Source organism: Oncorhynchus mykiss, chromosome 11, assembly GCF_057628025.1.
Source record: "Oncorhynchus mykiss isolate SJ-2025 chromosome 11, ASM5762802v1, whole genome shotgun sequence".
Classification (NCBI taxonomy): Eukaryota; Metazoa; Chordata; class Actinopteri; order Salmoniformes; family Salmonidae; genus Oncorhynchus; species Oncorhynchus mykiss.
The window spans coordinates 71,587,395-71,602,975 of record NC_143032.1 but is presented as its reverse complement, the minus strand read 5'-3'; the positions used below and the strand labels follow the sequence as shown (position 1 = coordinate 71,602,975).

At 43.4% G+C, this 15,581-nt stretch overlaps 1 protein-coding gene across 2 annotated transcripts; it reads left to right on the top strand.

The window, feature by feature from the left end:
• Positions 1-1,213: 1,213 nt before the first annotated feature.
• On the top strand, positions 1,214-12,046 carry LOC110536317 (ELMO domain-containing protein 3). Of its 2 annotated transcripts, none has more exons than XM_021622049.3 (13): positions 1,214-1,337; positions 2,060-2,555; positions 3,306-3,380; positions 4,269-4,343; positions 4,481-4,550; positions 4,898-4,960; positions 7,158-7,246; positions 7,376-7,499; positions 7,609-7,731; positions 10,834-10,964; positions 11,100-11,176; positions 11,381-11,508; positions 11,608-12,046. In XM_021622049.3, exons 2-13 carry the CDS (start codon positions 2,520-2,522, stop codon positions 11,823-11,825), a joined length of 1,209 nt encoding a protein of 402 aa, XP_021477724.1. In that variant the 5' UTR covers positions 1,214-1,337; positions 2,060-2,519; the 3' UTR covers positions 11,826-12,046. The 2 variants fall into 2 exon arrangements, with proteins under 2 accessions (XP_021477724.1, XP_021477725.1); XM_021622050.3 differs by having other exon boundaries at positions 1,249-1,337; positions 2,060-3,170.
• Positions 12,047-15,581: the final 3,535 nt, after the last annotated feature.

The following is a 15,581-nucleotide window of genomic DNA, read 5'->3' as shown; positions in this document are numbered from 1 at the left end:
AAATGGTCAATTTTTACTGATATTTTTTATTACTGGCTGTTACGTTCCCCAGTTTATGTGTTGTAGTTTGTATTTGCATGTGTTTTATTTCAGGAAATGGCTTCCTGAAATCCCTCAAGCAGCTGATTGGTCGACTCCAGGGCTAATTGGAGAGCTGACCCCGCCTCCTCGTCAAGACACAGCTGTCTCCAATTACCCATTCCTTCTGAAGCTATATAAAAGCCAGTGTTCTGTTCAGGAGAGAGAGATTTTTGAGGTAGGGATTACTGAGAGAGAATTGCTGGGAGGTCATTGCAAAGCGATTTGTTTGTGATAGAGATTTTGCTGAGGTCATTGCAGAGCGATTGTTTGTGATATAGAGATTTGCTTGGAGGTCATTGCAGAGAGATTTTGCTAGAGGTTGATTTTGCTGGGCGTTCATTGCTGAGAGCTGGTATGTTCTGTGAGTTTGTTGCTCAGGTAGAGCTTATTTGATGTCCTTTGTTTCTTAGTTTGTTTGTGAAATTGTTTAATATTCTGTTTCATTTGTTCCCGGGGGGAAGGGGAAGGCACCTTGGGAGTGGCCCGCGGGCATACATATACCCGTAGTATATTCACTGTCTAGGCACACTAGGTAAGACCTGGGCGGACCACCCCCTGTATTTTGGTTAGGGCATCAGGTGGTGCTAAATTAGGTAAGTAGTGGGTAGGCAGGTAAGATAGGAGAGGGGGCTTTGAGATGTACTTTCTTTGCTTTGGTTCCGTCCAGCCCCTTTTCCCCATATTACCGAGTAAAGGAATAAAGTCCTTGTAAACGGTACCACATTCTGCCTGTTGTCATCCTTACTTGCACCTACAGTCCATACCTTTTTCACTTCACGGAGAGTTTAGTTGTAGCAGGGTGTTGCGTTCCCTCTTCATAGAGGCGTGCGTAACACTGGCCAATCCACCACCACCCCTCTTCGGAGGACAAACGTTTATTTGTTAAATACATTTTTGTTGTAAATACATTTTTACATACATGGTACTTTTATACGTAATATTCAAAAACATGTATTTTATATACACATTTGGATTTGAAAAAAAACATTTGTACATATATATTATCACAAACTTTATTTCTGGCCACTTTACAGGACAGGTGCGTTATGGTTATATACGTTTTTATATTACCATAAATTGCTAACAATACAATCAAGGTCCATTCTGGGAAACGTATCCCTGGGTTAGCTTTAACCATGACGTAATCGAAAAGGAACCAGCACAGGCAGGGCAGGAAACCACAATTCCCAGAATGCACTTGACGTTAACTGTGGAAAGGGGGAAGGGAAACTGAGATTGGAGGGAGAGAAACTGAGGTAAAATCAATAGTAATAAACTATGATATAGACAATCGCTGTTGTTAGATGAATGTTTAAGAAACTGAGGGAAATCTAAAATATCAAACGTTTTTTTAGTCTCCAGAAGGCCAGTAGCTACTGTAGTTTGTGATATGCTTGTGGAAACAGATTGCATGATTGTGGAAAAAGGCTAGCTGGATGACAGTTGTTGAGTTAGATAATAGCCAGTTGCCTGTCTTCGCACAAATTATATGCAACCAAAAGAAAACATGCATTCATGATGTATGTAGATAAATAACAAGATTGACCTGACATTAAAAACAATGCTGGGATCTGTTAACAGTTGATGTACTGTAGACTAACTAGCAGATAGCCTGTCAGCCCCGCTCAGTGGTCAGCCCACGTAGCTTCCTACAGCATACCGGTAGTTAGCTTAGCTATGTCAGTTATTGGGAACGTTAATCAAGATTCAGATTGTACCTTAACGTTTTTCTTAAACTAACCACTTTTTTTGTGTAGGGTGTGAGTTGATCTTTTGGCACTAGCTACAGTAGCTCACGTTGGCCATTAGTTGGACAACGATTCTATGTACTATAGCTAGATAATCATTCAATGAGTTTGGATACTTTCCCCAAAGAAAATAGAACATCATTGATCAGTGTTTATGAACAATTATAATTTCGCTTTTGGCATTATATTTATGAGCTACCCACCTTATTTTTTTCTGCCCCAAATTGCAGATATCCATGACAACCAGTTTGACATACCATGTCATGAGTGCCCCCTATTGGTTGGATCTTGTCAAGGGGAAGGCACACTTCACCAAGACTCACCCCACCTTGGTTTGAGCATTGTTATATTGTGGATGTGAGGTGCCAACATTGAGTGTCAAAGCAATGAAGCAGCTGGGAAAGAGAGAGGCCACCCTAGATCAGCAGTGTCCATACCCAGCTCTACAGCCCCTCTAATGGGGCAGGATGCAAAACAAAATGTATTCAATGAGATCTACCTGTTGACTACTCTGGACCGAGAGAGCGAGAGGAAGGAAGAGGACGTTTGACAAGTAGTATTTGTGGAAAGGGACACAGCAGACATGGGGGTCTTCCCAATACCTCTTCTGACTGCCTCATTCTGGGGGGAAAGGCTTTAAAGGGTAGAACAGGGATTACAGAGTCACACACAGACACACACACTCATGCCATGGAAGGGGACAGTGGTGTCACAGCACACACAGAGGTAGGTGGTTTAACCTTGCATAGCCTAACCTGTTAAAGGAGTTTAAACTGTGTGTAAACTATGTGATTGGCAGTCTCACCAGCTGTATACAATGAAATGGAACCGTATCAGTCAAATTCCAAATCAACATTTTGGCCTTGGTTGCAGTCTGTTTGATCTGTTCACGTTACCTGGATACTGGCTGTGTGATACCATCACAGGTGTAGACGGTTTGGGTGTGGTGGTATTCGATCAGATTGCACATAGACCTGTTACTGCAGCAAGTTTCCATCTGCTTCACAGTAAAACCTCCTAGTACTGTATACACATCTATTTCTCAGGTGCGCATGGCTGAGTTCCCTTTTGGGGGACCTAATTAACTGCAGGTATCTCTGTGTCTATCTATTGACACATCCTTAAAATGTGTGTTGTTTAGGGGACTTTCCCTCTCCCTTCTGTTTTTAATCCCCTTTTGTTTTAGTGAGTGAAGGAGGAAGTCATGAAGCAGCTTCCCCTCTAGAGTGTTTACATGGGGAAATAAAAAGGTGTCCACTAACAGTTCGCTCTCTGCTTAGCAATAATCTCCCTGCAGTGTCTACCTGTCTGTCTGCCCTGGCACTGTGCCACCCTGCCCAGGTGAGAAGGCTACCGGCTGATCCTCTGCTGCATCTAATTCCACAGAGACGGCCCTGCACTCTTTTCTCTGGTGCTGTGTGTGTGTCTGAATCTGTGTCTGATGATGCCTCTTGTTCTGTGCTGCCCCCCCCCCAGGGTCTGAATGGTGTGTTCCATCATGAATGTAAAGAGACAGAGGAGCTAACCAATGGCCACTCCAACCACAAACCTGTGAGTACAACAACTGACCAGAGGATCCCGTTTAGAGATATGTTTATTAAGAAGGAATTGTTGTATATACCTCTTGTGTTGTCAGCGTTATGGACTGGTAGTTTTTTAGTCCTGCTGTTCTATGCTGCATTATAGGGCTGGGAATTACCGGAGACCTCACCATACAATATTATCACAATACTTAGGTGCCGATGCAATATGTATTGAGATTCTCTATGTATTGCGATTTGATGTTCCAAACATATTGCTAACTATATGTTTGCTGCAGAGAGACGAGAGAGCGTGAGAAAACTAGTTTTGATCAGTCATGGAAATAAAAGTGCTGAAAACATGTTGACTCACTATTTAAGAAGAAGATGGAGAATAAGCTATTGGATGAAAAATAAGGGAGTTTTGGCGCCGGTACAGCCAACTTGTGCTAGCTAACGCTACCTACAGTTTGTTTTTAACAAATTGATACTTGGAGTCACATATAATATAATATTGTTCCCAAAATAATATTGTGATATGTAACTATGAACCCTCCCCATCACTATTGCATTGTGTAACCTGTTAGTAAAGCTGTTGTTTTGTGTTATGTAACCTGTTAGTAAAGCTGTTGTTTTGTGTTGTGTAACCTGTTAGTAAAGCTGTTGTTTTGTGTTATGTAACCTGTTAGTAAAGCTGTTGTTTTGTGTTGTGTAACCTGTTAGTAAAGCTGTTGTTTTGTGTTGTGTAACCTGCTAGTAAAGCTGTTGTTTTGTGTTGTGTAACCTGTTAGTAAAGCTGTTGTTTTGTGTTGTGTAACCTGTTAGTAAAGCTGTTGTTTTGTGTTGTGTAACCTGTTAGTAAAGCTGTTGTTTTGTGTTGTGTAACCTGTTAGTAAAGCTGTTGTTTCTGTATTCCCAGGTGATGAATGGACTGACGCCAGGTCATAGTGTCAAAGAGCACGGCAACAGTAGTTCAGTGCTCAAATCTCTGCCAGTGAGTTGCTCTATACTGGCCCTCATGATGTAAAAAATGTGACCGAAACCATCCATCACAGCACCACTGTCACTGTTCTCTTTCTATTAGAGTGTCTGTGTTTACATATATTATATATTTTATTGTGATTCGTCTAGATTTCAGCTCTGAAGCAGAATGGCCTTCTGCAGTCCCTGGCAGCAGGAGGAAAGCAACCCAAGACAGAAAGTAAGACAAAGGAACAACCATATATCCTAGCTACCAGGCCTCCCTAGCACGTCCCCTCAGGAGCGAGGTTGGAGAGATGAGGGGGGGCAGTATATTATATGGTTATATATTATATTATATGTCATGGTCTAGAACAGGGTTTCCCCCAAAGCTCGGGTCTACCCCCCCAGGACTACACAGCTGATTCAAATAACAAACTCATCATCCAGCTGATTATTTGAATCGTTTGTGTAGTGCTAGAGGGGGTCACCATATCAACATGGCTGAACGATTACTCCTCACCTGCGTATTTTGTTGCAGGTTAGCTGTGTCTGTGTTGTGTTCTCCTCACCTGTGGGTGTTTTCAGGGGAGAGTGCGGATGTGGAGCAGGCTAGAGAGGAGTGGGAGGCTCTAGAGAGTATCCAACCAGGTGAGTTGTTGTTAGGGGCAACATCTCCCTACTCCCTGGCTGCCTGAAAGCTGTACCTGTATTTCTCTTCCCCTGTCATTTGTGTGTCTGTATTTGTGTTTGATTTTTATACATAAGTCTGTAAATGTCTTTGTTAATGTTTTAAATGTAAATTGTAAAGTATTTTTGTCTCTTAATGGGTTGGAACCTAAATCATTTCCGAATCATTCGTTCTGAACAGAACCATCATTTATTTTGTTCTGTTCCACTATTCTGACCTGCGAAATAAAGTTTTGAACCGGTTCGAACCCCAAAAATGTTTGTCGTTCCTATTTTAACCTGTAAAATCCATATTTATTTTATATTTAGCTCATTAAATGACTTCACCAATCAGTGCGGATAGAGCAGCTTGCTATGCTGCGTTCAAGTTAGTTGTTTCCATGCGTGGTGGACAGACAAGTGTAGGGAGCGAGATGCATTGTAAATGTTGCACATGGGGAGAGAGGGTGGAGGAGGAAGCTTGGTTCCACCCTCTCTCTATCTCTCCCCACCTGCAACATTTCCATTGCATCTCGCGCTCTACACTCGTTTGTCCAATTTATGTAAATAGCTTTACTGCTCCATAGCAAGCTTCTCTATCTGAAGTAATTTAATGTTGAGCTAAATGTTTTAAAAAATACACACCTACTCATTCCAGGGTTTTTCTTTGTTTGTATTGTTTTCTACATTGTAGAATAATAGTGAAGACCTCAAAACTATGAAATAACACATGGAATCATGTAGAAACCAAAAAGTGTTAAACATATCAACATATATTTTGTTTGAGATTCTTCAAAGTAGCCACCCTTTGCCTCGGTGAGAACTTTGTACACTCTTGGCATTCTCTCAACCAACTTCACGAGGTAGTCACCTGGAATGCATTTCAATTAACAGGTGTGTCTTATTAAAAGTACATTTGTGTAATTACTTTCCTCAATGTGTTTGAGCCAATCAGTTGTGTTGTGACAAGGTAGGGGTGGTAAACAGAAGATGGTCCTATTTGGTAAAAAAAAAACAAGTCCATATTAAAGCAAGAACAGCTCAAATAAGCAAAGATAAACGACAGTCCATCATTACTTTAAGACATAAAGGTCAGCCAATCTGGAAAATTTCAAGAACTTTAAAAGTTTCTTCAAGTGTAGTTGCAAAAACCATCAAGCGCTATGATGAAACTTTCTCTCATAAAGACCGCCACAGGACAGAAAGACCCAGACTTACCTCTGTTGCAGAGGATAAATTCATTAAAGTTACCAGCATCAGAAATTGCAGCCCAAGTTTAAGTAGCAGACACATCTCAACATCAGCTGTTCAGAGGAGACTGCGTGAATCAGGCCTTCATGGTCGAATTGCTGCAAAGAACACACTCCTAAAGGACACCAAGAAGAAGAAGAGACTTGATTGGGCCAAGAAACATAATCAATGGACATGGAAATCCGTGGAAATCTGTCCTTTGGTTTGATCAGTCCAAATTTGAGATTTTTGGTTCCAACCACTGTGTCTTTGTGAGATGCAGAGTAGGTGAACGGATGATCTCTGCATGTGGTTCCCACCGTGAAGCATGGAGGAGGAGGTGTGATGGCGTGCGGGTTCTTTGCTGTTGACATTGTCTGTGATTTATTTAGAATTCAAGGCACACTTAACCAGCATGGCTACCACAGCATTCTGCAGCGATACGCCATCCCATCTGGTTTGCGCTTAGTGGGAGGCTGTGTAAATTCTATTTGACTAAGAAGGAGAGTGATGGAGTGCAGATGACCAGGCCTCCACAATCACCTGACCTCAACTCAGTTGAGATGGTTTGGGATGAGTTGTACCGCAGAGTGAAGGAAAAGCAGCCAACAAGTGCTCAGCATATGTGGGAACTCCTTCAAGACTGTTGGAAAAACTTGAGAGAAGGCTAAGTGTGCAAAGCTGTCATCAAGGCAAAGGGTGGCTACTTTGAAGAATCTAAAATATATTTTGGTTACGACATGATTCCATATGTGTTATTTCATAGTTTTGATGTCTTCACTATTATTCTACAATGTAGAAAATAATAAAAAGAAAGAAAATCCCTGGAATGTGTGGGACTGGACTTCATAACGAAATGATTGGACAATAATTTTGGTTCCAACCCCATGATCATAAATCCTCCATTCTATGTTGTAAATGAGTCTGTTATTAACCTGTGTGTATCCAGTGGTCAGTGAGGAGTCCAGTCCCACCCCTCTCATCTCCTTTAACGAGGCGCTGCAGCACTTCCAGACTACAGACCTTGGAGAGCTGCTGGTAAGGTCCGTCTGTCTGTCTGTCTGTGTATGGGGGTTTGAGGACTACATTGTAGGTTCTCACTCTCACCATCAATTGAGAACATTTTTCAGTTTCAGTTTGTATTTTGTCCCATATCTCTCTCTGTAGAAGAAGATCCAGCCCACCATTCGCAGGACGGGTCTGGCCACTTTCACACACTTCCTGTTCGGCCCGCCGCGACTTCACCGGGAACTACTGGAGGAGAGGGACCTGGTCTTTGCCATCGCACAGTGTAAGAGAGAGAGAGTGTGTGTGTGCGTGTTTAAGAGCGAGGGCGAGAGATGAGATTTGCAGACAATAAGAGATCGATTGTGTGTGTGTGTGTGTGTGTTCCTCTGTAGGTTCTCTGGATAACAGTCAGGCTGTACACCTGCGTGTTCTACAGACCATCTATAAGAGGCTGACAGGCAGTAAGCTGGACTGTCCTCGGTTCGGCACACACTGGGAGAATGTGGGCTTTCAGGGTGAGAGACGTCTCCTGCATCATACTTTATTTCAGAGGTCACCAACCTTTTCTGAGTCAACATCACGTTCCGAGTCAAAATGCAAGCCGAGATCTACCGCTCAGATTTTCTTTTTACATAACTTAAAAAATATAAGCCTACGCAACATTAACCAATTAAAAACAGTTCTGTAGCAATGAGGTTTGTGCAGTAAGCTATAAGCCTACGCAACAATAACCAATTAAAAACAGTTCTGTAGCAATGAGGTTTGTGCAGTAAGCTATAAGCCCAATACATTATCACTGCATATTGGCTTGCCAATGTTGTACTTCTCAGACCATTTAGAAATTATACTTCAACATTTTTGGTATGATCACACTGGTAAAAAATAATTTGTTGTAAATACATATATACACACTACCATTAAAACGTTTGGGGATCACTAAGAAATGTCCTTGTTTTTTAAAGAAAGGCACATTTTTTGTCCGTTAAAATAACATCAAATTGATCAGAAATACAGTGTAGACATTGTTAATGACTATTGTAGCTGGAAACGGCTGATTTTTAATGGAATATCTACATAGGCCCATTATCAGCAACCATCACTCCTGTGTTCCAATGGCACGTTGTGTTAGCTAATCCAAGTTTATCATTTTAAAAGGCTAATTGACCATTAGAAAACCATTTTGAAATGATGTTAGCACAGCTGAAAACTGTTGTCCTGATTAAAGAAGCAATAAAACTTTCCTTCTTTAGACTAGTTGAGTATATGGAGCATCAGCATTTGTGGGTTCGATTACAGGCTCAAAATGGCCAGAAACAAATAACTTTCTTCTGAAACTCGTCAGTCAATACTTGCTCTGAGAAATGAAGGCTGTTCCAAGACTCAAGCCGCTAATAATAACAGCGTAAGCTTATCGAACACTTCATTCACTGCAGCTGCAGTGCTGGTTGTAGCGTGAGTAGAAGTAGGGAGAACGCACATTTTATGACTTATAAAAGTGTTGGAACAAGGTCTTGACAGTGCTGAATAATAACAACTTAAACATGAACTCACTCATAAAAACAGCAGCTCTTGGCAGTTTTCGTTGAGTCTGTCTCTAGTCATGGTTTTGATATCTCATAGTATCAACTTTGCTGTGCGCTCAAGGCTTCTTTTTACAGTCTAATGTGTGAGGAAACTGCAGAGGGCTGTTGAATCAATTGCACCTACTGCCAACAGCGCAAAGCTAATCAAAAAATAGCAACATAAGGCTTTATCGTTAGGTTTTTTACAGAAATGTTTGGTAATCGAATAGGAATGTCAATCGACCAGTGGGTGACCACTGCTTTACTAGATGCCACGCTCACACAGAGATGAAAACCCTCTAGAGTCGATTGACGCACCGGCGCATCAATTTAAATTAAATGTAAAAAAAAACATCTCCATCAAAAATCTTTCCATTTAAGAGATATCTGTTTTGTATTGGATGCGTTTCAATCCTCCACATCTGCCAGTGTCGCACTTCCGCATCTGTGGTAAAAGGTGGCAGAACTAGAGCGGTGTTCGTCAGACCATGAGACATCTGTGGTAAAAGGTGGCAGAGCTAGAGCGGTGTTCGTCAGACCATGAGACATCTGTGGTGAAAGGTGGCAGAGCTAGAGCGGTGTTCGTCAGACCGTGAGACATCTGTGGTGAAAGGTGGCAGAGCTAGAGCGGTGTTTGTCAGTCTGTGAGACATCTGTGGTGAAAGGTGGCAGAGCTAGAGCGGTGTTCGTCAGACTGTGAGACATCTGTGGTGAAAGGTGGCAGAGCTAGAGCGGTGTTCGTCAGACGGTGAGACATCTGTGGTGAAAGGTGGCAGAGCTAGAGCAGTGTTTGTCAGACCGTGAGACATCTGTGGTGAAAGGTGGCAGAACTAGAGCGGTGTTCGTCAGTCTGTGAGACATCTGTGGTGAAAGGTGGCAGAGCTAGAGCGGTGTTCGTCAGACGGTGAGACATCTGTGGTGAAAGGTGGCAGAGCTAGAGCGGTGTTTGTCAGACCGTGAGACATCTGTGGTGAAAGGTGGCAGAACTAGAGCGGTGTTCGTCAGTCTGTGAGACATCTGTGGTGAAAGGTGGCAGAGCTAGAGCGGTGTTCGTCAGACCGTGAGACATCTGTGGTGAAAGGTGGCAGAACTAGAGCGGTGTTCGTCAGACCATGAGACATCTGTGGTGAAAGGTTGCAGAGCTAGAGCGGTGTTCGTCAGACCGTGAGACATCTGTGGTGAAAGGTGGCAGAGCTAGAGCGGTGTTTGTCAGACCGTGAGACATCTGTGGTGAAAGGTGGCAGAACTAGAGCGGTGTTCGTCAGTCTGTGAGACATCTGTGGTGAAAGGTGGCAGAGCTAGAGCGGTGTTCGTCAGTCTGTGAGACATCTGTGGTGAAAGGTGGCAGAGCTAGAGCGGTGTTCGTCAGACCGTGAGACATCTGTGGTGAAAGGTGGCAGAACTAGAGCGGTGTTCGTCAGACTGTGAGACATCCTGAAAATCGGTCTTCTCACATAAAGTCTGTAGCGTCTGAACTGTTTGGCGTAGAAAACTATTATACCCAGCCAATAGAAAGATGAGACTTTCATGAACATGGTGTTCTCCGTTTTGCTCTACAACCCCCACAAGTGTCACCGGTGACTTGTCTGAAGGTAACCGGTAGAGGTTTTAAAAAACAAATGGATGTATGAAGGGAGTTTTGTGCCTCCCCAAAAAAGGGTTTAATATATATTTTTTTATATCCTAGATTTAGGGCAGACACTTCAAAACGTATAAAGTTTATTATGATACATTTTTATACTGTCCTTTTTTTGCCATTAATGAATGTTATTCAATGTTTCTACAGGCTTTAATAGTAAAGGCCAAAATCAATATTTTATAAAAAATCATTTTTTAAATAAATCTTTTTATACCTCAAATTCCAAATCAAATAGCTAAATGATCTAGTATGACCATCTTAAAACAATTTCATATGTCAGCTTAGCACCCCACCTTTTTAGACTAAATCATTATTGATTACAGTTGAAAAGATGTATATTTTATAAAGAAATGAACAAAACACTGAAATGACAACGTGTGTGTCTGTGTATTTGTGTGTGTATGTTTTCTGTGTAGGTACGGACCCAGCCACAGACCTGCGTGGTACAGGTTTCCTGGGGCTGATGCATGCCTTGTACCTGGTAATGGACCCTGAGACGCTGCCTTTAGCCAGAGACATCTTCAAGCTGTCCCAGCACCCCACACAGGTACATACACACACGGGCCACAAACTGTTCAGGTGAGGGCAATTTCAAAGAAGTGGGGACAGTATTCAAGTACGCAATCACACATTTAATAGTCTATTTACAAACCTCTACTCTTTCTGCTCAATCTTTCTCTAGAACTTTCCTTTCTGTGTGATGTCCATCAATATGACCTGTATCGCCCTGCATGCACTCAGAGAAGAGGCCCTCTCCAAGTAAGTGTCCTGCCCTACTCCTCTACGACAGAGACAGACACAGACAGAGCCAGAGACAGACACAGACAGAGACAGACACAGACAGAGACAGACAGACAGAGACAGAGAGACAGACAGACAGACAGAGACAGACAGACAGACACAGACAGACACAAGAGTGAAATCCTAATTTGTTTGTGTGTTCTTCTTTGTGTGGTGCTTCAGGGAGTGTAACCGTCGACAGCAGGTAGTGGGGGTGTTGAATGAGTTCTACGTTGCCACGTTCCTGCACCTCTACCAGCTGTGGAAGAGCCAGCAGAAGACCATCTCTGACTCCGGCTTCGTCCTGAAAGGTAACTCACTTTGTTTGTACTCCAGGCTTAACCGAGTCCAGTTGTTAACATCCCTCTGGAACACAATCACTTCCCCACTGTGCCTCTGCTCCCCTCCAGAAGTGGAGCTGTTTGCCAAAAAGAACCCCAAGCAGATGCTGCGTCGACTGGACGTCTTCTTGAGGGAGAGGACGTACCCGGATCCCACGGCCCAGCGACCCTCACCCTGCCTGGGGGGGAGAGGGGCCAGGTCTGAGGGAACCAGGGGCAAGGAGATGCACTTCACTGGAGTGTGTGAGCTACCACTAAACATGGAGGGAGAGGCCAGGCTCATCTGACACACAGAGAGTCTGTGTGTACGGCTAGACTAGTCTGAGCTAGAGAGAGAGTGTGTTTGTGTCAGTTGTGTGTGTAGGGACCCCACCAAGCTTTGACCCACTCCCTGCGGTCCTTTCCCATTGATGCTGTAAAACTGCTGTCAGAACAGTTTGTATGGAGTCACTGACTCCTCTCCCAACAGAAGTACTTGTCGGTGTGGCATGGGACTGATGGATGAATAGAAGATGTCATTAAATAGAGAGAGAGAATGAAAGGTTAGCGTTTCAAGGACTGGTGTGGGTGCAGGCTTTGCTCCAGACAAGCAGTAGCACACCTGATTCTACTAATCATCCAATCATAGTTGGTTTATTGAGGCTAAATCAGAAGCTGCCAAACCCCAGGGCTTCTATCTGTCTGCAGCCCTAGTAGAGTTTTGGAAGGGTGTAGGGTCATTGACTGTCTTCTACTGTCAGCAGAACTGTGTGTGCGTGCACTAGGTATGGAGATTAAGGTGTGTGTTGGCTATAGGGAGTTGGAACAGTGAGGCCTGTGTTTCTGTATGTTGTCAGGTCGATATGTGTGTGTCTGGGTTCGGATGGTTCTTGTCCCAGTGCAGGTTAAATAGGTAGTGTGTGTGTCTGTGTCTGGGTCTGTCTGGGCTCGGATGGTTCCTGTCTGTCCCAGTGCAGGTTAAATAGGCTGATGTGTGTGTGTCTGGGCTCGGATGGTTCCTGTCTCAGTCCCAGTGCAGGTTAAATAGGCTGATGTGTGTGTGACTGGGCTCGGATGGTTCCTGTCTCAGTCCTAGTGCAGGTTAAATAGGCTGATGTGTGTGTGACTGGGCTCGGATGGTTCCTGTCTCAGTCCCAGTGCAGGTTAAATAGGCTGATGTGTGTGTGACTGGGCTCGGATGGTTCCTGTCTGTCCCAGTGCAGGTTAAATAGGCTGATGTGTGTGTGACTGGGCTCAGGTGGTTCCTGTCTGTCCCAGTGCAGGTTAAATAGGCTGGGGTGTGTGTCTGGGCTCGGATGGTTCCTGTCTCAGTCCCAGTGCAGGTTAAATAGGCTGATGTGTGTGTGTCTGGGCTCGGATGGTTCCTGTCTGTCCCAGTGCAGGTTAAATAGGCTAATGTGTGTGTGTCTGGGCTCGGATGGTTCCTGTCTCAGTCCCAGTGCAGGTTAAATAGGCTGATGTGTGTGTGACTGGGCTCAGGTGGTTCCTGTCTGTCCCAGTGCAGGTTAAATAGGCTGGTGTGTGTGTCTGGGCTCGGATGGTTCCTGTCTCAGTCCCAGTGCAGGTTAAATAGGCTGATGTGTGTGTGTCTGGGGTCGGATGGTTCCTGTCAGTCCCAGTGCAGGTTAAATAGGCTGATGTGTGTGTGTCTGGGCTCGGATGGTTCCTGTCAGTCCCAGTGCAGGTTAAATAGGCTGATGTGTGTGTGTCTGGGCTCGGATGGTTCCTGTCTCGGTCCCAGTGCAGGTTAAATAGGCTGATGTGTGTGTGACTGGGCTCGGATGGTTCCTGTATGTCCCAGTGCAGGTTAAATGGGCTGATGTGTGTGTGTGTCTGGGCTCGGATGGTTCCTGTCTGTCCCAGTGCAGGTTAAATAGGCTGATGTGTGTGTGTCTGGGCTCGGATGGTTCCTGTCTGTCCCAGTGCAGGTTAAATAGGCCCAGAGCCCCTAGTTGTTTGGGGGATATATTTTTTAATAATTGAAAAACTATTTTAGTCCTTTCCTAAGGGATAGATGCCATAACAATACATGAAATGATACTGTAAATGAAAATGATATATTATATTATGGATATAGCACTTGATGATAGTGGCAGAATGAGAGGGACTTCTTCTGCTAAGAAACTCAGGAAGACGATGATTCCCTGTTCCCTGTATAGAGTTCTACTGTTGACCATCTTCACTGTAGTGAATAGGGTTTTACTTAGTGAATAGGGTTTAACGTAGTTTATAGGGTTTTACGTAGTGAATAGGGTTTTACTTAGTGAATAGGGTTTAATGTAGTTTATAGGGTTTTACGTAGTGAATAGGGTTTTACGTAGTTTATAGGGTTTCACGTAGTGAATAGGGTTTTACTTAGTGAATAGGGTTTAATGTAGTTTATAGGGTTTTACGTAGTGAATAGGGTTTTACGTAGTGAATAGGGTTTCACGTAGTGAATAGGGTTTTACGTAGTGAATAGGGTTTTACGTAGTGAATAGGGTTTCACGTAGTGAATAGGGTTTTACGTAGTGAATAGGGTTTTACGTAGTGAATAGGGTTTCACGTAGTGAATAGGGTTTCACGTAGTGAATAGGGTTTCGCGTAGTGAATAGGGTTTAATGTAGTTTATAGGGTTTTTACGTAGTGAATAGGGTTTTACGTAGTGAATAGGGTTTCACGTAGTGAATAGGGTTTTACGTAGTGAATAGGGTTTTACGTAGTGAATAGGGTTTCACGTAGTGAATAGGGTTTCGCGTAGTGAATAGGGTTTAATGTAGTTTATGGGGTTTTACGTAGTGAATAGGGTTTTACGTAGTGAATAGGGTTTCACGTAGTGAATAGGGTTTCACATAGTGAATAGGGTTTTACATAGTGAATAGGGTTTCACGTAGTGAATAGGGTTTCACGTAGTGAATAGGGTTTCACGTAGTGAATAGGGTTTTACTTAGTGAATAGGGTTTAATGTAGTTTATAGGATTTTACGTAGTGAATAGGGTTTTACGTAGTGAATAGGGTTTCACGTAGTGAATAGGGTTTCGTGTAGTGAATAGGGTTTTACGTAGTGAATAGGGTTTTACGTAGTGAATAGGGTTTCACTTAGTGAATAGGGTTTCGCGTAGTGAATAGGGTTTCGCGTAGTGAATAGGGTTTCGCGTAGTGAATAGGGTTTCGCGTAGTGAATAGGGTTTCGCGTAGTGAATAGGGTGTTGCGTAGTGAATAGGGTTTCGCGTAGTGAATAGGGTTTCGCGTAGTGAATAGGGTTTCGCGTAGTGAATAGGGTTTCGCGTAGTGAATAGGGTTTCACGTAGTGAATAGGGTTTCGCGTAGTGAATAGGGTTTCGCGTAGTGAATAGGGTTTCGCGTAGTGAATAGGGTTTTGCGTAGTGAATAGGGTTTTGCGTAGTGAATAGGGTTTCGCGTAGTGAATAGGGTTTTGCGTAGTGAATAGGGTTTTGCGTAGTGAATAGGGTTTTGCGTAGTGAATAGGGTTTTACGTAGTGAATAGGGTTTTGCGTAGTGAATAGTGTTTCGCGTAGTGAATAGGGTTTCGCGTAGTGAATAGGGTTTCGCGTAGTGAATAGGGTTTCGCGTAGTGAATAGGGTTTCGCGTAGTGAATAGGGTTTTGCGTAGTCAATAGGGTTTCGCGTAGTGAATAGGGTTTCGCGTAGTCAATAGGGTTTCGCGTAGTGAATAGGGTTTCGCGTAGTCAATAGGGTTTTGCGTAGTCAATAGGGTTTCGCGTAGTCAATAGGGTTTCGCGTAGTCAATAGGGTTTCGCGTAGTCAATAGGGTTTCGCGTAGTGAATAGGGATTTCACGTAGTGAATAAGTTTTTACGTAGTGAATAGGGATTTCACGTAGTGAATAGGGTTATACGTAATGAATAGGGTTTTGCGTAGTGAATAGGGTTTTGCGTAGTGAATAGGGTTTAATGTAGTGAATAGGGTTTTGCGTAGTGAATAGGGTTTCGCGTAGTCAATAGGGTTTTGCGTAGTCAATAGGGTTTTGCGTAGTCAATAGGGTTTCACGTAGTGAATAGGGTTTTACGTAGTGAATAAGG